The 24,126-nt window shown below is 62.9% G+C and overlaps 1 protein-coding gene across 1 annotated transcript in view; it reads right to left on the bottom strand.

Annotated features, from left to right (window-relative positions):
• Positions 1-172: 172 nt before the first annotated feature.
• Positions 173-24,126, bottom strand: part of CACNA1F (calcium voltage-gated channel subunit alpha1 F) — a 44,765-nt gene continuing 20,811 nt past the window's right edge. The window contains 38 exon segments of the mRNA XM_058822454.1: positions 173-418; positions 1,269-1,508; positions 1,594-1,706; positions 2,459-2,601; positions 2,908-3,051; positions 3,131-3,249; positions 4,067-4,177; positions 4,261-4,391; positions 4,699-4,800; positions 4,887-4,989; positions 5,807-5,903; positions 5,990-6,117; positions 6,210-6,369; positions 7,197-7,288; positions 7,810-7,875; positions 7,966-8,094; positions 8,201-8,221; positions 8,709-8,792; positions 8,876-8,986; positions 9,061-9,219; positions 10,027-10,228; positions 10,318-10,464; positions 11,080-11,132; positions 11,272-11,379; positions 11,852-11,939; positions 12,541-12,647; positions 13,177-13,236; positions 13,803-13,932; positions 14,590-14,722; positions 15,477-15,531; positions 15,870-15,924; positions 16,358-16,439; positions 17,303-17,423; positions 19,374-19,581; positions 20,329-20,337; positions 21,506-21,626; positions 21,629-21,721; positions 23,091-23,251. Of these exon segments, the coding sequence (XP_058678437.1) occupies positions 173-418; positions 1,269-1,508; positions 1,594-1,706; positions 2,459-2,601; positions 2,908-3,051; positions 3,131-3,249; positions 4,067-4,177; positions 4,261-4,391; positions 4,699-4,800; positions 4,887-4,989; positions 5,807-5,903; positions 5,990-6,117; positions 6,210-6,369; positions 7,197-7,288; positions 7,810-7,875; positions 7,966-8,094; positions 8,201-8,221; positions 8,709-8,792; positions 8,876-8,986; positions 9,061-9,219; positions 10,027-10,228; positions 10,318-10,464; positions 11,080-11,132; positions 11,272-11,379; positions 11,852-11,939; positions 12,541-12,647; positions 13,177-13,236; positions 13,803-13,932; positions 14,590-14,722; positions 15,477-15,531; positions 15,870-15,924; positions 16,358-16,439; positions 17,303-17,423; positions 19,374-19,581; positions 20,329-20,337; positions 21,506-21,626; positions 21,629-21,721; positions 23,091-23,251 (4,432 nt within the window).

The raw sequence follows: 24,126 nt of genomic DNA, 5'->3' as shown, positions 1-24,126 counted from the left end.
GATAAAAATCCCTTTATTTCCTGAGATAACGTTGCCCCCACGTCGGTGCCGGGTTCCAGAGCCGCCCTCACGGCCCCGGGTTCTAGAGCCGTCATGGCGGGCCCCGGGTTCGAGAGCCGCCCTCACGGGCCCGGGTTCCAGAACCTCCCGCCCAGCCCCGCGGTGCCGGGTCCTAAACCCCGCCGGCCCAGCCCATCTCATCGGCCAGCTCCTCCTCGGCCGGCGGCCGCAGCGGTTCCTCGTCGCTGTAGACGGCGGGCGTGGGCGCGGGCGGGCCGCGGCGCCGGGTGAGCAGATCCGCGGCCGCGCTCTCCATCTCGTCCATGGTCATGTCGCACGCGTCCGCGATCTCCCGCTTGGCCACCGCCACGAACTTGGGGTCGCGGGCGAACAGCCCCAGCCCCTCCGAGATCAGCACCTGGGTTAAGGGGGTGAGGGGGAGGTGCTGGGGGTGTGCCTGTGTCCTCCGTGTCCCTCAGTGCCTCCACCAGGCTGTCAGCCAAGCCATAGGGTGGCCCCAGTGTCCCCCCTCAGTGCCTCCACCAGGCTGTCGACCGAATAATGTCACCCCATGTCCCCCTCAAATTCCCCCACTCACAGCCTCCCCCAGGCTTCTGGCTGAGCCACGCAACTCCATGTGCCCCCCATGTCCCCCCACCAGGTTACTAGCCGAGCCATGTCACTCTATGACCCCTCATGTGGCCCCCATGTCCCCCCATGTCCTCCCACTCACAGCCTTCCCCAGGCTGTGGCTGTCACCCCGTGTCCCCCCCATGTCCCCCCACTCACAGCCTCCACCAGGCTGCCAGTTGACCCCTGTGACTCCATGTCCCCCATGTCCCCTCACTCATGGCCTCCATCAGGCCATCAGCCAAGCAATGTCCCCCATGTCCCCCACTCAGCCTCCACCAGGCTGCTGGCTGTCACTCTAGGTGTCCCCAATGTCCCCCCCACTCACAGCCTCCCCCAGGCTGCTGGCTATCATTCTAGATGTCCCCTCCATATCACCCCATGTCCCCTCCATGTCCCCCCATGTCCCCCCACTCACAGCCTCCACCAGGCTGCCGGCTGAACCATGTCACTCTATGTGCCCCCCATGTCTCCCCCATGCCCCCCCAGTCACAGCCTCCCCTAGATTACTGACTGAGCCATGTCACCCTATGACCCCCCATGTCCCCCCCATGTCCCCCGTGTCCCCCACTCACAGCCTCCACCAGGCTGTGGCTGTCCCCCCATGTCCCCCCATGTCCCCCGTGTCCCCCACTCACAGCCTCCACCAGGCTATCGGCCGATCCCCGTGCCAGGGCCTCGTGTGGCCCGCAGGGTCGCAGCCGGAGCGGCGCGGGGGGGTACCAGCGGTTCAGGGGGGGCAGGCTGCCGCCCGCCCCCGGCCCCGGCGGCGCCCCCTCCACCAGGATCAGCGGCGCGTACAGAACGTGCCCGCGGGCCGGCGCCGCCCAGGCCTGCGAGGAGCCCCCCAGCCGCCAGGTCTCGGAGCTGCCGTAGCCCTGGGGGTGGCAGGAGGGGGTCAGTGACAATGTCAGGGTGTCCCCTCCCCTCTCCCGTGTCTGTCCGTCCCACATCCAGCGGTACCTGCGGGCGGGCGGGGCCGGGCGGCCCCGAGGGGTTGTAGGTGCCCGGGATGGGCTCGTCCTCGCAGCTACCCTGGCGGCGCAGGCACTGGATGGTGAAGGAGGGTTTCCGGCCTGGGGGAAGCGGGGGGGGTCAGCTCCTCGTCAGGAACCCTCCGGGATACCGGGCAGGGCACCCACCCTGGCCAGGGACCCTCTGGGATACCGGGGGGCACCGGGCAGGGTCATTTTCCCCGGTCAGGGACCCTCTGGGCACCGGGCAGGGTCACCCAGCCTGGCCAGGGACCCTCCAGGAAACTGGGCAGGGTCACCCACCCTGATCAGGGACCCTCTGGGATACCGGGCAGGGTCACCCACCCTGATCAGGGACCCTCTGGGATACCGGGCAGGGTCACCCACCCTGATCAGGGACCCTCTGGGCACCGGGCAGGGTCACCCACCCTGATCAGGGACCCTCTGGGATACCGGGCAGGGTCACCCCACCTCAGCCAGGGACCCTCTGGGAAACGGGGGGCACCAGGCAGGGTCATTTACCCTGGCCAGGGACCCTCCGGGCACCGGGCAGAGTCACCCACCCTGGCCAGGGACCCTCTGGGATACCGGACAGGGTCACCAAGCCTGGCCAGGGACCAGGGGCCACCAGGCAGGGTCATTTCCCCCAGCCAGGGACCCTCTGGTCTATCAGAGGACACCGGGCAGAGTCACCACCGGCTTTAGGAACCGGGGAGAGGTCACCCCCACCGATCAGCGACCCTTCCTGGGCCCCTGCGGGACACCACCCTCCCCATCAGGGCCATCTCCCCCCGCCATCAGCCCCAGGGACACTCCGGGGAACCGTCCCGGGATCACGGAGGGTCCCACCGTACCGGCGGGGGTGGGGGGCAGCAGCCGCCGCCGTTTCAGTTGTTGCCCCTCTCGAGCGCCGCTGCCGAGCGCGAAGTGCCGGGGGGGCAACGGCAGCGACCCCCCCCGGGGCAGCTCGGCCGCCCAGCGCGGGGGTCCCGGTGCCCTGGATGGGGGGAACAAGGAGGGGTCAGTCGGGGCTGGGGACATCCCACGGGGTCAGGAGGTGACAGGTGCCTCCAGTGCCCCCTCCCCAGTTACAGGCCGGGGGTCCTGGCACGGGGACAGCCTCAGGGCTGACAGGACCCCCCTCCCCATTTACAGGGATCCCTCCAGAGGGGGTTTCTCCCCCCAGGGATGGGGGGGTTGCAGTACCTGTCCCCAACCCAGCGGTGCCGAACTCTCCAGTGCCCCCTCCCCATTTACAGAGACCCCTCCAGGTGGGTTTCTCCCCCCAGGGGGGTCGCGGTACCTGTCCCCCACCCAGCGCCGCCGGGCCGGTGCCGCGCTCTCCAGCTCCTCGTCGTGGCTCACGTCCCCCGTGTCCCCTCCCGGCTCCTCCGCATCCTCGGCCGGGGGCGCTTCCTCCTCCCGGTCCCCCCCGTCGGAGCGCCGCCTGCGCACAGAGCCGTGAGCACCCCCGGCCCATCCCGGGGACCCCTCCCCACATCGGGGTGTCCCCCAGCCCCCCGTACCTGCCCCCGTGGGAGGGGGGCGCGGGCTCCTCGCGTTCGGTGGGCGCGGGGCTGGGGGCGGGGGGCGGCTCCGAGAGCAGGGGGGAGCCGGGCCCGGAGCCGTAGAGCGTCTCGGGGGCCTGCGGAGAGAGGCGGGGTCGGTGGGCGTGGCCTGGGATAGGTGTGGCCGGTGGGTGTGGCCATGGGACAGGTGTGGACATTCAGGGTGGATTTGGGACAGGTGTGGCCGGTGGGCGTGGCCTGGGATAGGTGTGGCCATTCGGTGTGGATTTTGGACAGGTGTGGCCATGGGACAGGTGTGGACATTGGATGTGGCTTTGGGGCAGGTGTGGACATTCAGGGTGGATTTTGGACAGGTGAGGCCAGTGGGCATGGCCATGGGAGAGGTGTGGCCATTTGGAGTGAATTTGGGGCAAGTCTGGCCGGTGGGTGTGGCCATGGGACAGATGTGGCCATTCAAGGTGGATTTTGGACAGGTGTGGCCAGTGGGTGTGGCTAAGGGAAAGGCGCTGTCAGTGGGTGTGTCCAATGGAAAGGTATGGTGGATGGGCGTGGCCATGTGACTGCTATGGTGGGTGGGCGTGGCCAAGGGAAAGGTGTGATGGGCATGGCCAATGGAAAGGTGGTGTTGATGGGCGTGGCCAATGGAAAGGCGCTGTCAGTGGGCGTGGCCAAGGAAAAGGTGTGGTGGGTGGGCGTGGCCAATGGAACAGTATGGTGGTGGGCATGGCCAGGAGAAAGGTGTGGTTGGTGGGTGTGGCCAAAGGAAAGGTGTGTCCATGGGTGTGGCCAATGGAAAGGTGTGTTTGTGGGCATGGTCATGTGACAGCTGTGGTGGGTGGGAGTGGCCAATGGAAAGGTGAGGTCGGTGGGCGTGGCCGGTGGGCGTGGCCAAGGAAAAGGTGTGGCCATGTGGCAGGTGTGGGCGTGGCTCACTGCGTAGGTGAGCGGCTCCTCCGCAGGCGCGTCCCCGCCCTCGTCCCCCTCCAGGTCGCTCAGTGCTCGCCGCATCTCAGGGCCCAGCGCCTGCAGCGTCTGCAGCCCGGCCTGGGGGGACACCGCGGGGTCACCTGCTGACACCTGGTGGCACCTGGTGACCCTCCCAGCCCGGCCTGGGGGCGGAGTCACACCTGCAGCGCGCACTCGTTGCTGGGACCGGCGTTGGCGCCCAGCATCCCGCGCTCCTTCCGCCGCCGGAACTTGCGGAAATAGTCCTGAATCAGGAAGGTGGCGTAGAACTTGCCCACGGTGACCTCCTCCTCTGGGGGACACACACGGGGGGGGTCAGGGGACAGCCGGGGGGCTCGGAGGGGACAGGGCAGGGGACACCCCACAACGACCAGACACACCCAGGGTCCCCAGACCCCCCCAGAAACCCCCAGGCCCACCCAGACCCCCAGCCCCCCCAGGTCCCCCAGCCCTTCCAAATCCCACCCAAACCCCTCAGGCCCCTCCATAACCCCCTCCATGGCCCCCCAGTATCCCCCAGATCCCCCCAGACCCCCCCACCCCTCCCAGTTCCCCCAGACCCCCCAAACACCCCCAGACCCCTCCAGACCCTCACACACCCTCGGGCGGGGGGATGACCTCGTCCAGCAGCTTCGGCTTCGTCCTCTTCCAGATCTTCTTCACCACAGCCCGGAGCTCCTTGTTGGCCACATCCAGGTTCCCTACAGGGACAAGGGGGGGGACACACAGCCATGATTGTCACCTTGTCACCCCCTGCTGTCCCCCTGTCCCCTCCCGGCTCCCTCACCTTCCGTCTTGATCTTGAGGGAGGTGCGGACCAGGGCGAAGAGCGTCGCGTTGAAGGTGACGGTGCCGTCCGAGTTGAGGGGCATGTTCATGGCCACCAGGCGCTGGGCAGGGGACAAGAGAGGGGTGAATTGGGGTGGGTCTTCCCCAGGAACACCCCAAGTTCCCCCAGGGACTCCCCAAATTCCCCCCAGAAACACCCCAAAATGTAGGGGGATACGGTGTGGGTAAATGAAGGTGGTGTAGAATGTAATCTTATCCCTTGAAGAGTTGCAGCTGAACCAATTACTAAAGATTGGTGACCCCGACATGATTCGGGGAAAAGACAACAAATGGTGATACCGACATGCTTTGGGGGAAAACACAAATGGTGACCCCAACGTGATCTGGGGAAAAAGACAACACATGGTGATCCAGATGTGATTTGAGGAAAAGACAAATGGTGACCCCGACGTGATTCAGGGAAAAGACAAATGATGACCCTGATGTGATCCAGGAAAAAGGATTATATGACCCCGTGGATTCGGGAAAAAGGATTTAATTATATGACTCTGTGGATTTGGGACTAAACTCCATGATCCCATGGATTCGGGATGACCCTGTGGATTCGGGGAAAAGGACTTGAATACTAAACTATTGGTAAAATACATCAATTGCAGCTATTAGTGTTTGTTAAATATGAGTATAAAAGATTTTGAAGATAAGTACTTTGTAAATTGAGAAAAGGTGCAAAACTGACCCAACACTCACAAATATAGATATATATTTGTACTGTAATATGTTGTCTGAACATCTGTATAACTCTTGGTTCTGACTGAAATACATGAATATGTCATAATGTTAATTTATTTGAATATGCACTTCTAGAAATGCTGCAAGTCTGTAATTAAAAGAAAAAGGAGGAATTGACAACACCCAAACCTTGCAGGCCACGCGGTGTGGGCAGAGCTTCCCAAATCCCAGCGGGGGCTGGATCCGCCGCAGCAGCGTCACCACGTCCAGGTGCTTGATGCGACCCCTGGGCAGGGGAGGGGACACAGCAGGTCACAGGTGACCAGCACACCTGGCCCCGCCCAGCTGGGGACAAAGGGGACAGTCACACACTTGGCTGCGGGGTCGTACTCGGACCACACACGCTTGAACTCATCCAGGTGGTGCGGGCCCAGGATGGACCAGTCGCGTGTCAGGTAATCGAAGTTGTCCATGATGACGGCCACGAACAGGTTGATGATCTGGGGAGGGGTCCAGGAGGGGTCAGGATGCCCACAGGGGTCCTGGGGGGTGTGAGGGGTGTGGGGCAGTGGGGCAGGGCCCCGTGGCTCACCAGGAAGGCGCAGAGCATGAAGAAGCTGATGAAGTAGGCGATGGCGAAGTTGCTGCCGCAGGTGAACTCCTCGCCCGGGCCCGCATCCGACTCGGGGTCGCAGCGCTTGCCCGGCAGGCTGGCCAGCATGATCTCCTGCCAGGCCTCACCCGTGGCACACCTGAACCCCAGGTACACACCTGTACCCCCATGGCACACCTGTATTCTCACAGGACACACCTGTACCCTCATGGGACACACCTGTACCTTGCCCGTCAGGCTGGCCAGCATGATCTCCTGCCACGCCTCCCCCGTGGTACACCTGAATCCCATGGGACACACCTGTTCCCTCCCACAGGACATCTGTACCCCTGTGACACACCTGTACCTTCCCATGGGACACACCTGTACCCTGCCACAGCACACCTGTTCCCTCCCACAGGACATCTGTACTCCTGTGACACACCTGTACCCCCATGGCACACCTGTACACCTGGGACACACCTGTACCTTGCCCGGCAGGCTGGCCAGCATGATCTGCCAGGCCTCACCTGTGGCACACCTGAACTCCAGGTGCACACCTGTACCCTCCCATGGGACACACCTGTACCCCTGTGACATACCTGTACACCTGTGACACATCTGTACCCTGCCACAGCACACCTGTACCGCTGTGACACACCTGTAACCCCCTTCATGATTCACTGAGAGGAAGCTCCAAAGTCCCATGAAAAGCCCAGAGACCCCAGGTGCCCCAGAGCCCCCCAAAACCCTCTAGACCCCCCCAGACACCCCCTAGATTCCCCAGATCCTCCAAAGCCCCCAGAACCCCCAAGACCCCCCAGAACCCCCCAGACCCCCGCAGACTCCTGCAGCCCCTCAGAGCCCCCAGAACCCCCCATTTCACCCCAGAATCCCCCCAGACCCCCTCAGAATCTCCCAAACACCCCCAGAACCCCCCCAGGACCCCCCTTGAAGCCCCCAGACCCCTCAGAGCCCCCTCCCCACCTGAAGAGCAGCAGCACGGCCTGGGGGAAGGTCTGGAAGTTGTTGTTGCGGTTGATCTGGGTCCCGTCCTGCAGTGCCACCTTCCCAAAGGTCTGCGGGGGACACAGGGGGCTGGGGGCTCACAGGAGACCCTTCCCCACACCCCTCACCTGTCCTCAGACCCCGTCACCTGCCCCAGACCCCCTCACCTGCCCCAGACCCACTCATCTGCCCCAGGACCTCTCATCTGCCCTGAGAGCCCCCCTCACCTGCCCTCAGAGCCCCTCACCTGCCCCAGAGCCCCTCACCTGCCCCCCGACCCCCTCACCTGCCCCAGAGCCCCTCACCTGCCCCCAGACCCCCTCACCTGCCCCACACCCCTCACCTGCCCCTGGACCCCCTCACCTGCCCCAGAGCCCCTCACCTGCGCCCCTGACACCCCCCAGACCCCTTCACCTGCCCCAGAACCCCTCACCTGCCCCCAGAGCTCTCCTCACCTGCCCCAGACCCCCTCACCTGCCCCCAGAGCCCCTCACCTGCCCCCAGAGCCCCTCACCTGCCCCCAGAGACCCCTCACCTGCCCCCACACCCCCTCACTGGCCCCCAAAGCCCTCACCTGCCCCAGGTCCCTCACCTGCATCCCAATGACAGCATAGATGAAGAAGATCATGGCGATGAGCAGAGCGACGTAGGGCAGGGCCTGGGGACACAGCGGGGGTCAGAGGGTCAGGGGGTGTCCCCTCCATGTCCCCCCTCATCTGTGTCCCCCCACAGGTGCCCCCCGCCCCACCTGGAAGGATTTGACGAAGGTCCAGAGCAAGGTGCGGATGCCCTCGCCCTTGGAGAGCAGCTTGACCAGGCGCATGACGCGGAAGAGGCGGAAGAAGGTGATGGAGATGCGGGAGGAGTCCTCAGAGCTCTGCGGGGACAGGGGTCAGGGGAACCCCAAAAATACCTGAACAGACCCCCCAAAAAAGCCCCCAGGTGGGGACACAAAGCCCCCAGGTGGGGACAGCTGCCCGTACCTCACCAACGTGGCCCCCGTTCTGTGAGAGGCAGGTGGGACCATGGATGGAGATGATGGAAATTATGGAGATTGAAATTATGGAGATGATGGAGATGATGGAGATGAGGGAGATGGAGATGATGGAGATGACATAGTGGAAATGATGGAGATGATGGATACGGAAATGATGGAGATGATGGTGATGATGGCGATGAAAATGATGGAGATGATGGAGACAGATGGAGATGATGGAGACGATGGAGATGATGGATATGCAAATTATGGAGATGATGGAAATTGAAATGATGGAGATGATGGAGGTGATGGAGGTGATGGAGGTGATGGAGATGAAGGGAGATGATCGAGATGAAAATTATGGAGATAATGGAAATTATGGAGATGGAAATAACAGAGATGATGGAGACAGACAGATGGACATGAGGACATGGACCAGGAGACCCAGACATCCAGACCCACCCCAAAACACCAACCCCCCCAAACCAGCAGGGACAAGGAGGTTGACTCACGTTGACCTCGGTGACGGCAATGTCCACCACGCTGCCCACCACGATGAGGGCATCAAAGGTGTTCCAGGCATCGCAGAAGTAATGCTGGGGTGGGGTGGGAGGTGGTGAGGACCCCATTGTGTCACGCCCTCTTGTGTCACCCCCTTGTCACCCCCCTTGCGCCGTACCCGCGGTTTGAAGGCGATGATCTTGAGCACCATCTCCACGGTGAAGAGCCCCGTGAACACCATGTTGAGCAGGTCCATCACGTAATTGAAGGGCTTGGACTGCTCGTAGTGCTGTGAGGGGACACACGGGGGTCTGGCACTGTCCCCTTCATGTCCCCTGTGTCCCCCAGGTGTGTCCCCCTCACCTGCACGGCCAGGGCAATGGTGTTGAGGAGGATGAGGACGAACATGATGTACTCAAAGGCCGTGGAGTTGACCATGGCCCACACGCGGTACTGGGTGCGGTTCTTGGGGATGTAGCGGCGCAGCGGCTGCGCCTTCAGAGCGTACTCCACGCACTGGCGCTGAGGGGACAATGTGGGGACAGTGAGGGACAGGGTGGGGACAGCATGGGGACAGTGTGGAGACAGTGTGGGGACACGGCCACCCCATGACCATGGCCCACGCGCGGTACTGGGTGCGGTTCTTGGGGATGTAGTGGCGCAGCGGCTGCGCCTTCAGAGCGTACTCCACGCACTGGTGCTGGGGACAACATGGGGACAGTGAGGGGACACTGCCACCCCTCTGTCCCTGCACTCTGCTGCTGTGGGAACATGGAGATGGCCCAGGTACATGGGACTCTACAGGGCCATGGGGACAGCACAGGGCCATGAGGACATCGCAGAGCCAAGGGGACGCGGCAGGGGCATGGGGACACCATAGGGCCAAGGGGACACTGCAGAACCATGGGGACACAGCAGAACCATGGGGACACAGCAGAACCATGGGGACACAGCAGGGCCATGGAGACAAGAGGACATCACAGAGACAAGGGGACACTGCAGAGCCATGGGGACACCACAGGGCCATGGGGACACCACAGAGCCAAGGGGACACAGCAGGGCTATGGAGATAAGGGGACACCAAAGGGCCAAGGGGACACTGCAGAGCCATGGGGACACCACAGGGTCATGGGAACAAGGGGACACTGCAGAGCCATGGGGACACCACAGGTCCATGGGGACACTGCAGAGCCAAGGGGACACCACAGGGCCAAGGGAACACTGTAGAGCCAAGGAGACATCACAAGGGGTATGGGGACACCACAGGGCCACAGGGACACCACAGGGCCATGGGGACACCACAGGACCATGGCCAGCCTGTCCCCAGACCTGGTTCTTGTCCAGCTCGCAGTTGCGGTACTCGCTCTCGCCCTGCGCGCGGAAGGTGATGATGACGAAGCCCACGAAGATGTTCATCATGAAGAAGGCAATGACGATGATGTAGACGATGAAGAAGATGGAGATCTCCACGCGGTAGTTGTAGATGGGCCCCTGGTTCTCGGCATTGGCGTCGATGGCCTTGTACAGCAGCCTGGGGACAGGGTGGGGGGACACACGGTGCTGGGGGTGTCCCCAAGGGGGTGGCAGTGTCCCCGTGCCCGCCCACCCCCGGGGACTCACGCAGGCCACCCCTCGAAGGTGGACACGGTGAACAGAGCCATCATCCCCGCCAGGACGTTGTCGAAGTTGAAGTCGCTGTTGAGCCAGAGGCGCTCCCGGACCGAGGGGTGGGACACGTCCCCGTCCTTGTAGACCAGGAATGTCCCCCTGGGGTGGGGACATGGGGACATTGCCACCACTGAGAGGTGGGACACGTCCCCGTCCTTGTAGACCAGGAATGTCCCCCTGGGATGGGGACATGGGGACATTGCCACCCAGGAATGTACACCATTGTACACCAGGAATGTCCCCCTGGGGTGGGGACATGGGGACATTGCCACCACTGAGGGGTGGGACACGTCCCCATTCTTGTACCCCCCTGGGATGGGGACACGGGGACAGCGAGGGTGAGACACTGCCACCACTGAGGGGTGGGACACGTCCCCGTCCTTGTACACCAGGAATGTCCCCCTGGGGTGGGGACATGGGGACAGTGGTGTGGTTTTTGGGGTGCAGGGCTCGGTTTGGAGTGCAGGGTCATTTTTGGGGCACGGGGTGTTTTCGGGGTGTGGGATTGTTTTTGGGGTGCGGGGTGGTTTTTGGGGCGTGGAGTCGTTTTTGGGTGTGGGGTCATTTTTAGGGTGTGGGTTTGTTTTGGGGGTGCAGGGTCATTTTGGGGTGCAGGGTTGTTTTTGGGGCACGGATTCGTTTTTGGGGTATGAGGTCTTTTTGGGGTGTGGGGTTGTTTTTGGGGTGCAGGGTCAGTTTTGGGGCGGCGCTCACTTGCACTCTCCCGGCGTGTGCTTGGCCTCGTCCGTGCAGCTGTAGAACTTGCCCTGGGGGGATTGGGGGGTCCCTCAGCCCCTGGGGGTTTGGGGACCCCTCAGAAGGGGTTGGGGACCCCTCAATGGGGTTTGGGGACCCCTCAATGGGGTTTGGGGACACCTCAGGGGGGTTTGGGGACAGCAGGGTCACCTTGAAGAGCTGCACCCCGATGCAGGCGAACATGAACTGCAGCAGCGTGGTGACGATCATGATGTTACCGATGGTGCGGATGGCCACGAACACGCACTGCACCACGTGCTGGGGACACAACGGGGACAGGGACAGTGTCACCAGGGACAGGGACAGGGTCACTAGGGCATGGCCACGAACACGCACTGCACCACGTGCTGGGGACACAACAGGGACAGGGACAATGTCACCAGGGACAGGGTCACCAGGGCATGGCCATGAACATGCACTGCACCACGTGCTGGGGACACAACGGGGACAGGGAGAGGGACAGTGTCACCAGGGACAGGGACAGACAGCAGTGTCACCAGGGACAGGGACAGCTGTGTCACCAGGGCATGGCCACGAACACGCACTGCACCACGTGCTGGGGACACAACGGGGACAGGGACAGGAACAGCAGTGTCACCAGGGCATGGCCACGAACACGCACTGCACCACGTGCTGGGGACAGGGACAGCTACAGTGTCACCAGGGCATGGACAGGGGTGTTACCAGAGTGGGGGGACAGGGACAGCTCCCAGTCCCTCCCAGTTCCCACCTTGAGCCCCTTGGCCCTGTTGATGGCTCTCAGGGGCCGCAGCACCCGCAGCACCCGCAGGATCTTCACCACCGAGATGGCGCTGGAGCTGCCGGGGAAACCAGTGCTCCCAGTAAGGCACCAGTGCTCCCAGTAAGGCACCAGTAACACACCAGTAACCCCCCAGTAAGACCCCAGTGCTCCCAGTAAAGCACCAGTGACACACCAGTAACCCCCCAGTAAGACCCCAGTGCTCCCAGTAAGGCACCAGTGACACACCAGTGACACACCAGTGCTCCCAGTAAGGGCTCCCAGTGCTCCCAGTAAGGCACCAGTAATGCACCAGTAACCCCCCCCAGCGCTCCCACTAACACACCAGTGCTCCCGGTAAGGGCTCCCAGTGCTCCCAGTAACACACCAGTAACGGCCCCAGTGCTCCCAGTAACCCCCCCAGTGCTCCCAGTAACACACCAGTAACGGCCCCAGTGCTCCCAGTAACATACCAATGCTCCCAGTAACGGCCCCAGTGCTCCCAGTTGTCCCCAGCAGTGCTCCCAGTGAGGTTCCCTGTACCCTCCCAGTGCTCCCAGTGTTGAGCCTGGTCCCTCCCAGTGCTCCCAGTTGCCCCCAGCAGCATTCCCAGTTGCTCCCAGTGCTCCCAGTTGTCCCCATTGGCTCTCCCAGTGCTCCCAGTTTGCCCAGTTGCTCACTGCATGCCGAAGGAGATGAGGGACACGCCGACCACCAGCACATCCAGGAGGTTGAACCAATTCCGCAGGAAGGAGCCCTTGTGCAGGAACCCCCCGAACACCGTCATCTGTGGGGGACCCCAAAATCATCCTGGGCACCCCAAAATCATCCTGGGAACCCCCCGAACACCGTCATCTGTGGGGCACCCCAAAATCACACTGAGAACCCCAAAAACCCACCCCAAAACCATCCTGGGAACCCCAGAAACCATTCTGGGAACCCCCCGAACACCATCATCTGTGGGGGACCCCAAAATAACACTGAGAACCCCAAAAACCCACCCCAAAACCATCCTGGGAACCCCAAAACCATCCTGGGAACCCCCCAAACACCGTCATCTGTGGGGGACCCCAAAATCACCCTGGGAACCCCAAAAACCCACCCCAAAACCATCCTAGGAACCCCAAAAACCATCCTGGGAACCCCAGAAACCATCCTGGGAACCCCTCGAACACCGTCATCTGTGGGGCACCCCAAAATCACACTGGGCACCCCAAAATCATCCTGGGAACCTCAAAAATCACCCTGGGAACCCCAAAGACCCCAAGGAACCCCAAACCCCTGGGGACCCCAAAACCCCCAGGTCTCCCCCACACCTTGAGCAGGATCTCCACGGTGAAGATGGAGGTGAAGGCGTAATCAAAGTACCCCAAAATCTGAGGGGGGAACGGGGGGACACCAGTAACACACCAGTAACACACCAGTGCTCCCAGTGCTCCCAGTAAGGCACCAGTAACACACCAGTAACATCCCAGTGCTCCCAGTGCCACACCAGCGCTCCCAGTAACATCCCAGTAACATCCCAGTGCTCCCAGTTACACACCAGTGCTCCCAGTGCTCCCAGTAAGGCACCAGTAACACACCAGTAACATCGCAGTAACACACCAGTGCTCCCAGTGCTCCCAGTTACATCCCAGTGCTCCCAGTAAGGCACCAGTAACACACCAGTAACATCCCAGTAATATCCCAGTAACACACCAGTGCTCCCAGTTACATCCCAGTGCTCCCAGTAAGGCATCAGTAACACACCAGTAACATCCCAGTGCTCCCAGTAACACACCAGTAACACACCAGTAACATCCCAGTGCTCCCAGTAACGCCCCCAGTGCTCCCAGTTGCCCTCTCCCAGTCCCTCCCAGCCCCTCCCAGTCCCTCCCAGTGTTCCCAGTTTGCCCAGTACGTGGTTCCCAGTCCCTCCCAGTGCTCCCAGTGTTCCCAGTACGTGGTTCCGGGGTGAGTGGGCCCGCACGGGGTCCTCGGCCGCCAGGGAGATGCTGCTGAGGATGATGAAGACGAGGATGAGGTTGGTGAAGATGTGGTGGTTGATCAGCGCGTGGCACTTCACCCGCAGCCTGGGGGACAGGGACCAGTACGGACCAGTACGGACCAGTTCATCCCAGTACGGACCAGTACACACCAGTTCAGACCAGTACAGATCAGTACAGCCCAGTTCATCCCAGTTACCCCAGTTCTCCCAGTTTGTGTCTCCAATCCCAGTTCATCCCAGTTACATCTGTGCATCCCAGTGCTCTCAGTGCTCTCAGTTCATTCCAGTTCATCCCAGTTCATCCCAGTACATCCCAGTTCATCCCAGTTCCCCCAGTTCCCAGTGCTCCCAGTTCATACCAGTTAGCCCAGTGCTCCCAGTTACTGCAGTGCAGTGCTCCCAGTCCCTCCCAGTCCATCCCAGTCCCCCCAGTTCTCCCAGTTTGTGTCTCCAATCCCAATCCCCCCAGTGCCCAGTCCCCCCGGTCCATCCCAGTGCTCCCAGTCCATCCCAGTTTGCGTCTCCAAGCCCAGTGCTACCAGTCCCCCCAGTCCATCCCAGTCCCCCCAGTCCATCCCAGTCCCTCCCAGTTTCCCCAGTCTCTCACGGGTTGGTGCTGCTCCCATCCCTGTACCCCCAGTCCCCCCAGTTTCCCCAGTCCCTCCCAGTCCACCCAGTCCCAGTCCCTCCCAGTTTCCCCAGTCCCAGTCCCTCCCAGTTTGCCCAGTTTCCCAGTGCTCACGGGTTGGTGCTGCTGAGCACGAAGAAGGCGCTGCCCTCGGGGATCGGGGTCACTTTGGTCTTGGGGGGCTCCTCCAGCGACTCCAGGCGGGCCCTGCCCAGGCTGTCCCTGTCCCCCGCGGGCTCCTCGTCACCTGCGGGGACACCCGTGTCACCTCCCCGTGTCACATCCCCCCTAAAAGGGACCCCCGTGTCCCCTCCCCGTGTCACATTATCCCCCTTCAGTGTTCCCGTGTCACCTGCAAGGGACATCCGTGTCACCTCCCTCCTCCCAGGGACCCCCGTGTCACCTGCGGGGACACCCGTGTCACCTCCCCGTGTCACCTGTGTCACCTCCCCTTCCCCAGGGACCCCCATGTCAGCTGCGGGGACACCCGTGTCACTTGTGTCACCTCCCCGTGTCACATCCCCCCCCGGGGACACCCGTGTCACCTGCAGGGACCCCCGTGTCACCTCCCCGTGTCACATTATCCCCCTCAATGTCCCCGTGTCACCTGAGGGGACACCCGTGTCACATCCCCCGTGTTCCACCATTGTCACCTCCCTAAGGACCCCCGTGTCCCCTCCCCCCCCCTCTGGGGACCCCCGTGTCACCTCCCTCCCCCCAGGGACCCCCGTGTCATATCCTCCCCTCTAGAGACCCCCGTGTCACCTCCCCGTGTCACCTGTGTCACCTGCGGGGACACCCGTGTCACCTCCCCCTTTGGGGACCCTCGTTTCACATCCCCCCCTCTAGAGACGCTCGTGTCACCTCCCCCCGTGTCCAGCCATTGTCACACCCCAGGGACCCCCGTGTCACCTCCCCCGCCAAGGGACCCCCACCCCAGGCACTGCCACCGCCGCAATGTCCCCAGTGTCCCCAATGTCCCCCATGCAGGTCACACTCACCTTCCTCCCCCTCTTCCTCCTCCTCCTCCTCTTCCTCCTGCGGATCCCCCTCGACCTGGGGAGGGGGAGGGGGGTGAGGACCCCCCCCAGTCACTGTCACCACCCCCCAAATCAATGTCACCCCCTGGGACCCCCCCTAATCAATGTCACCCCCTGGGACCCCCCCCAAATCAATGTCACCCCCTTGGACCCCCCTAATCAATGTCACCCCCCCGGGACCCCCCCAAATCAATGTCACCCCCCGGAACCCCCCCTAATCAATGTCACCCCCCCCCGGGACCCCCCCCCAATCAATGTCACCCCCCGGGACCCCCCAGTCACTGTCACCCCCCAAATCAATGTCACCCCCAGGACCACCCCCAAATCAATGTCACCCCCGGGACCCCCCCTCACCTTCACGGCCACCTCCTGGCTCTCTGTCCCTGTCCCCTCCTCCCCGGCCTTGTCCCTGCGTTTGGGGACAAAGGGGGCTCAGCCCGGGGGTCGCACCCCCCCAAAAGGGGGTCCCAGGGGATGTGGGGACCCCTCCCCATCACTCCCAAAAGGGGATCCCGGGGGTCCTGGGGGTCAGACCCCCCAAAATGGGTCCCAGGGGATTGGGGACCCCTCCCCATCACCCCAAATGGGGACCTGGGGGTCTCAAGGGATGTGGGGACCCCTCCCCATCACCCCAAAAGTGATCCCAGGGATTGGGGTGACCCCTCCCCATCACCCCCAAATGGGATCCCGGGGGTCTCAGGTATTGGGGACCCCTCCCCATCACCCCAAAAGGGGGTTCAGGGGGTCCCGGGGGTCGGACCCCCCCAAAAGGGGTCCCGGGGGTCCCAGGGGATGGGGGTCTCGGGGGTCTCGGGGGTCGGGGGGATGGGGAGGGGTCTCACTTTTTGTCCCCCCCCGAGTTGATGTTGTCACCGTCGGCCAGGTTGTCCACGGCGATGGCCAGGAAGACGTTGAGGAGGATGTCTGAGGGGGGAGGGGGCACCAGTGCTCCCAGTATATCCCAGTATGGCCCAGTATGCTCCCAGTGCATCCCAGTATATCCCAGTATGCTCCCAGTGCTCCCAGTGCTCCCAGTATATCCCAGTATAGCCCAGTATGGCTCAGTATGCTCCCAGTATATCCCAGTGTGGCCCAGTATGGCCCAGTATGCTCCCAGTGCTCCCAGTATGCTCCCAGTATGGCCCAGTATGCTCCCAGTATGGCCCAGTATGCTCCCAGTATGCTCCCAGTGTGCTCCCACTATGGCCCAGTATGCTCCCAGTATATCCCAGTATGTTCCCAGTATGCTCCCAGTATGCCCCAGTATATCCCAGTATGTTCCCAGTATGCCCCAGTCCCTCCCAGTACCCCCAGTTCTCCCAGTGCCCCCAGTATCCACAGTGCTCCCAGAGTTCCCAGTCCATCCCAGTACCCCCAGTCCCTCACAGTGCCCCCAGTCCCTCCCACTGCTCCCAGTAACGCACAGTATCCTCCCAGTATCCTCCCAGTATCCTCCCAGTGCTCCCAGTCCCTCCCAGTACCTCCTGTGCTCCCAGTACCCCCAGTATCTCCCGGTAGGCTCCCAGTATCCTCCCGGTGCCCCCCAGTATCCCCCAGTGTCCCCAAACACCCTCCCAGTATCCTCCCAGTGTGCTCCCAGTATCCCCCAGTATCCTCCATTATCCTTCCAGTATCCTCCCAGTATGCTCCCAGAATCGTCCCAGTATTTCCCAGTCCCTCCCAGTTCCCCTCCCAGTCCCTCCCAGTCCATCCCAGTGCTCCCAGTCCCTCCCAGTTCCCCTCCCAGTCCCTCCCAGTGCTCCCAGTTTCCCCAGTTGGGCACTCACAGTTGCCGCAGATGAAGAGGATGACGAAGTAAACGCAGACGAGCATCCCGGGGAACACGGGCCCGCCGTAGGCCATGATGCCATCGTACATGACGGCGTTCCAGTCCTCGCCCGTCAGGATCTGCACCCCAAAAACCCCAAAAACCTCAGGGACACCCCAAAACCTCAGTGAGACCCGTCAGTAACACCCCAAAACCCGGGACACCCCAAAAAACCTCAGTTATACCCCAAAACATCAGTGCCATCGTACATGACGGCGTTCCAGTCCTCGCCCGTCAGGATCTGCACCCCAAAAATGGGGCACCCCAAAAAACGGGGACACCCCAAAACCTCAGCACCACCCCAAAAACCGGGACACCCTAAAAACCGGGCACCCCAAAACCTCAGTGCCACCGTACATCACCGCGTTCCAGTCCTCGCCCGTCAGGATCTGCACCCCAAAAAACCCCAAAAACCTCAGGGACACCCCAAAACCGGGGACACCCCAAAACCTCAGTGACACTCCTCAGTGTCACCCCAAAACCTCAGTGCCATCGTACATCACGGCATTCCAGTCCTCGCCCGTCAGGATCTGCACCCCAAAAACGGGGCACCCCAAAACCTCAGTGAGACCCGTCAGTAACGCCCCAAAACCCGGGACACCCCAAAACCTCAGTTATACCCCAAAAACTGGGGCACCCCAAAACCTCAGTGCCACCGTACATCACCGTGTTCCAGTCTTCGCCCATCGGGATCTGCACCCCAAAAACCTCAGTGACACCCCAAAACCTCAGTGAGACCTGTCAGTAACACCCCAAAAACCAGGGCACCCCAAAACATCAATGACACCCCAAAACTGGGCACCCCAAAAACCTCAGCACCCCAAAACCTCAGTTATACCCCAAAACCTCAGTACCATCGTACATCACCGCGTTCCAGTCCTCGCCCGTCAGGATCTGCACCCCAAAAACGGGGACAGCCCAAAACCTCAGTGACACCCCAAAATCTGGGGCACCCCTAAACCTCAGTGCCACCGTACATCACTGCATTCAAGTCCTCGCCCGTCAGGATCTGCACCCCAAAAACGGGGACACCCCAAAACCTCAGTGACACCCCTCAGTGCCACCCCAACACCTCAGTGCCACCCCAACACCTCAGTGCCACCGTACATCACCGCGTTCCAGTCCTCGCCCGTCAGGATCTGCACCCCAAAAACGGGGACACCCCAAAACCTCAGTGCCATCCCAGGTCCCCCCCAGGTTTTGGGGTTCCCCAAAAGGCTCCCTCCAGGTTTTGGGGTCTCCTCATGGCTTTGGGGTCCCCTCTGCATTTTGCGGTTTTCTTTGGGATTTCAGGGACACCCTGAAGGCTTTGGGGTCTCCCTGAGGTTTTGGGGTACCTCCCAGTTTTTGGGATACCTGGAACACGGTGAGCAGCACCTGGGGGTGTTCCCCTCGGGTTTTGGGATACCCCAAAATGTCTCCCACAGGTTTTGGGGTCCCCCTGGGGTTTCGGGGTACCTGGAAGACGGTGAGCAGCGCCTGCGGGAAGGTGTCGAAGGTGCTGCGTGCGCTTGGTCTGCGGGGTCTCCCTGAGGTTTTGGGGTACCCCAAAAGGTTCCTCCCAGGTTTTGGGGTACCCTAAAATGTTCCCCCGGGTTTTGGGGCCCCCCCGGGTTTTGGGGTACCTGCAACACCGTGAGCAGGGCCTGTGGGGTTTCCCTGAGGTTATGGGGTTCCCCTGAGGTTTTGGGGGATACCCCAAAAGGTTCCTCTGAGGTTTTGGGGTCCCCCCGTTTTCGGGGTACCTGGAACACGGTGAGCAGGGCCTGGGGGGTCTCCCTGAGGTTTTGGGGTTCCCCTAAATTCCCCTAAAGGTTCCCCAGGTTTTGGGGTCCCCCTGGGGTTTCGGGATACCTGGAAGACGGTGAGCAGCGCCTGCGGGAAGGTGTCGAAGGTGCTGCGTGCGCTTGGTCTTTGGGGTCTCCCTGAGGTTTTGGGGTACCCCAGAAGGTTCCCCCCAGGTTTTGGGTTTCCCTCCACGTTTTGGGGTTTCCCCCAGGTTTTGGGGTCCCCCTGGGGTTTCGGGGTACCTGGAACACTGTGAGCAGCGCCTGGGGGAAGGTGTCGAAGGTGCTGCGCTTGGTCTGCGTCTCGTCGAAGCTGAAGCGGCCCCCGAAGAGCTGCATGCCCAGCAGGGCGAAGATGATGATGAAGAGGAAGAGCAGCAGCAGCAGCGAGGCGATGGATTTCATGGAGTTCAGCAGGGACCCGACCAGATTGCTCAGGGACGCCCAGTGCCTAAGGGATACTGGGGTTACTGGGAGCACTGGGAAGGGATGAATGGATTTCATGGAGTTCAGCAGAGAACTGACCAGATTACTCAGGGATGCCCAGTGCCTGTGGGATACTGGGGTTACTGGGAGCACTGGGGGGCACTGGGATGGACTGGGGGCACTGGGAAGGGATGGATGGATTTCATGGAGTTCAGCAGGGAGCCCATGAGATTGCTCAGGGACACCCAGTGCCTAAGGGATACTGGGGTTACTGGGAGCACTGGGAGGGACTGGGAGCACTGGGCAGGGCTGGATGGACAGTACAGAGCCAACACGCTGCGTGTCTCTGCGCTGTCCCAGTGTTGGTGTGTCCCAGTGTCGGTGTGTCCCACTGTCAGTGTGTCCTGGTGTCGATGTGTCCCGGTGTCGGTGTGTCCCGGTGTCGGTGTGTCCCACTGTCAGTGTGTCCTGGTGTCGATGTGTCCCACTGTCGGCGTGTCATGTCCCACTGTGGGTCCCCGTGCTGTCCCGGTGCTGGGGTGTCCCACTGTTGGTGTGTCCCGCTGCTTGTCCCCGTGCTGTCCCAGTGTCAGTGTGTCCCACTGTTGACATGTCACCGCACTGTCCCCATGCTGTCCCGGTGTCAGTGTGTCCCAGTGTGTACTGCCATTGGTGTGTCCCAGTGTGTGGCACTGACGTGTCCCTGTCCCAGTGCTGTGGTGTCCCACTGTCAGTGTGTCCCCGCGCTGACCTGGTGCCGGGTGTGTCCCACTGTGTGGCCCTGCGCTGTCCCAGTGTCGGGGTGTCCCAGTGTTGGGACACTGTGCTGTCCCACTGTCGGTGTGTCCCAGTGCGTGTCCCCGCGCTGTCCCTGTGCTCTCCCAGTGTTGGGGTGTCCCCGTGTCAGCGTGTCCCACAGTCGGTGTGCCCTGCAGCATGTCCCTCCGCTGTCCCAGCTGTCAGTGTGTCCCAGTGTCAGTGTGTCCCAGTGTCAGTGTGTCCCACAGTCGGGGTGTCCCCCTGCATGTCCCGCTGTGTGTCCCAGTGCTGTCCCAGTGTCAGTGTGTCCCGGTGTCTGTGTGTCGCAGTGTTGGGGTGTCCCACTGTTGGTGTGTCCCCCCGTGTGTCCCAACCCGTCCCCACGCTGTCCCCGCACTGTCCCGGTGTCAGGGACACCGTCGGTATGTCCCAGTGTCAGGGTGTCCTGGTGTTGGTGTGTCCCACTGCGTGGCCCCACGCTGTCCCGGTGTTGGGGCATCCCAGTGTTGGGGCACTGGGGTGTCCCAGTGCTCGTGTGTCCCATTGTTGATGTGTCCCACTCTCAGTGTGTCCCACTGTCTGTGTGTCCCACTGTTGGTGTGTCCCAGTGTCAGTGTGTCCCACTGTCGATGTGTCCCTGCGTTGTCCCTGCACTGTCCCGGTGTCAGTGTGTCCTGCTGTCGGCATGTCCCACTGTCATGTATCCCGGTGTCAGTGTGTCCCACTGTCAGTGTGTCCTGCAGCATGTCCCCATGCTGTCCCAGTATCAGTGTGTCCCACTGTCGGCATGAGCCCGCGCTGTCCTGGTGCTGGAGTGTCCCACTGTCGGTGTGTCCCCACCCTGTCCCCACCCTGTCCCCGCTCTGTCCTGGTGTCGGTGTGTCCCACTACGTGTCCTCACGCTGTCTCCGTGTCAGTGTGTCCCGGTGTCGGTATGTCCCACTGTCAGTGTGTCCCACCGTGTGTCCCGACCCGTCCCCACGCTGTCCCCGCCCTGTCCCCGCTCCATCCCCACCCTGTCCCCGCTCCGTCCCCACCCTGTCCCCACCCTGTCCCCGCTCCGTCCCCACCCTGTCCCCACCCTGTCCCCGCTCCATCCCCACCCTGTCCCCACCCTGTCCCCACTCTGTCCCCGCTCCATCCCCACCCTGTCCCCACTCTGTCCCCTCACCATCCCCTCACCGGGTGACTTGAAGACGCGCAGCAGGCGCACGCAGCGCAGCACGGAGATGCCGAGCGGCTCCATCGCGCCCCGCTCCACCAGCGCGGTCTCCAGCACGCCCCCGCACACCACGAAGCAATCGAAGCGGTGAAGAAGCTCGCGAAGTAACACGAGGGGCCCAGCGCGTAGAGCTTCAGCACCATCTCGGCCGCGAAGAGCGACAGCAGCGCCTTGTTGGCGTAGGCTGGGGGGGGGACAGCGGGGACACAGCCGGGTCACACCCCGGGAGGGCGGGATGGGACCCCCGGGCTCTGGGGACGCAGCCGGGTCACCCACCAGGAGAAATACCACGAGTGGGATGAGACCCCCGAGCTCTGGGGGTGATGGGGGGGGACGGCGGGGGACACAGCCGGGTCACCCCTCGGGAGGGTGGGATGAGACCCCCGAGCTCTGGGGGTGATGGGGACACCGAGGGGACACAGCCGGGTCACCCCTCGGAGGGTGGGATGGGACCCCCGAGCTCTGGGGGTGATGGGGACACCTGGGGACACAGCCGGGTCACCCCCCCCCGGAGGGTGGGATGGGACCCCCGAGATCTGGGGGTGATGGGGACACCGAGGGGACACAGCCGGGTCACCCCCCCCGGAGGGTGGGATGGGACCCCCGATGTTTGGGATGGGGGGGACACAGCCGGGTCACCCCCAGGAGGGTGGGATGGGACCCCCGAGCTCTGGAGGAGGTGTTGGGGGGGCACTGGGGGGTTTGGAAAGCATTGAGGAGTTTGAGATGCACTGGGAGGTGTCGGGCAGCACTGGGAGGTGTTGGGGGGCACTGGAGGGTGTTGGGGGCACTGAGGGGTGTTGGGGGGCACTGAGGGGTGTTGGGGGGTGATGTTTGGGGGGCACTGGGGGGGTCTTGGGGGCACTGAGGGGTCTTGGGAGGCACTGGGAAGTGGCGGGGGTTGCCCTGGAGGATATCCGGGGTCCCGGGGGGGTTTGGGAAGCACGGAGAGGTTTGGGTGACACTGGGAAGTGTCAGGGGGCACTGGAGGATTTTGGGGTGCCCTGGAGGGTGTTGGGGGGCACTGAGGGGTGTTGAGGGGCCCTGGAGGGTGTTGGAGGATGATGTTTGGGGGGCACTGGGGGGTCTTGGGGGTACTGAGGGGTTTGGGGGGCACGGGGAGGTTTGAGAGGCACTGGGAAGTGTTGGGGGCCCTGGAGGGTGTTGGGGGGTACCAAAGGGTTTGGGGGGGCATAGGGAGGGTGTTGGGGGGCACTGGGGAATGTTGGGGGGCCCTGAGGGGTTTTGGGGGGATACCGAGGGGTTTGGGGGGGCACTGAGGGGTGTCGGGCAGCACTGGGAGATGTTGGGGGGGCACTGGAGGGTGTTGGGGGCACAGAGGGGTGTTGGGGGGTGATGTTTGGGGGGCACTGAGGGGTCTTGGGAGGCACTGGGAAGTGTCGGGGGTGCCCTGGAGGATATCCGGGGGTCCCGGGGGGTTTGGGAGGCACTGGGAGGTTTGAGATGCACTGGGAAGCGCTGGGTGGCACCGAAGGATTTCGGGGTGCCCCGGAGGATTTCGGGGTGCCCCAGGGAGCCCCAGTTTCCCCCACCCTGCGTCTCGGTGAGCCAGGGCGGCTGCCCGTGGTGCTCGGAGGCGATGGTGAGCGTGTTGAGGAACACGAGCAGCAGCACGGTCCAGTAGAAGGACACGGATTTCACCGCGGCGCGGCAGCGGCGCCGCCACAGCCGGTTCAGGCGGCGCAAGCGGCGGCTGCGGGTCAGGGACGGGGGGTGGGGACACGGGGGGGACACCGGGGACAGCGAGGGACACGGGGGGGACAGGGGACAGTGAGAGGGTTTGGGGACACAGGGGACACCGAGGGACACAGGGGACACGGGGGGGGACACCGAGGGACAGCGAGGGACACGGGGAGACACAAGGGAGACAAAGGGGACACAGGGACACGGGGACACCGAGGGACACGGGGGGTACACGAGGACATGGGGGACACGGGGGACAGCGAGAGGGTTTGAGGACAAAGGGGGACACAGGGGACACGGGGGGGGCACGGACACAAGGGGGACACAAGGGGGACACGGGGGACACCAAGAGGACAGGGGACACGGGGGGAAGACAGGGTGGACACGGGGGACAAAGGGACACGGGGGGAAGACAGGGTGGACACGGGGGACAAAGGGACACGGGGGACCCCAAGGACACAGGGGACACGGGGGACAGCGAGGGACACGGGGGGGACACAAGGGACACGCGGGGGACAGCGGGGGACACGAGAGACACGGGGGGGACACGGGGGGCACAGGGGACACCAAGGGGACAGGGGGACACAAGGGGGACACGGAGGGGACAAGGGGGACACAAGAGGGACACGGGGACAGGGGAGACACCAAGAGGACAGGGGACACGGGGGGAACACGGGGTGGACACGGGGGACAATGGGGACCCGGGGGACAGCAAGGGACACGGGGGGGAAAACGGGGGGGACACGGGCGACAATGGGGACACGGGGGACAGCAAGGGACACGGGGACACGGGGGATAATGGGGGCACAGGGGACCCCAAGGGGACAGGGGACACGGGGGGGACACGAGGGGGACACGGGGGACATCGGGGGACACGGGGGGGAC

The sequence above is a fragment of the Ammospiza caudacuta genome, chromosome 32 (genome assembly GCF_027887145.1).
Source record: "Ammospiza caudacuta isolate bAmmCau1 chromosome 32, bAmmCau1.pri, whole genome shotgun sequence".
NCBI lineage: Eukaryota > Metazoa > Chordata > Aves > Passeriformes > Passerellidae > Ammospiza > Ammospiza caudacuta.
Note: the sequence above shows the minus strand (reverse complement) of the source record. Positions and strands in the feature narration are given on the sequence as shown.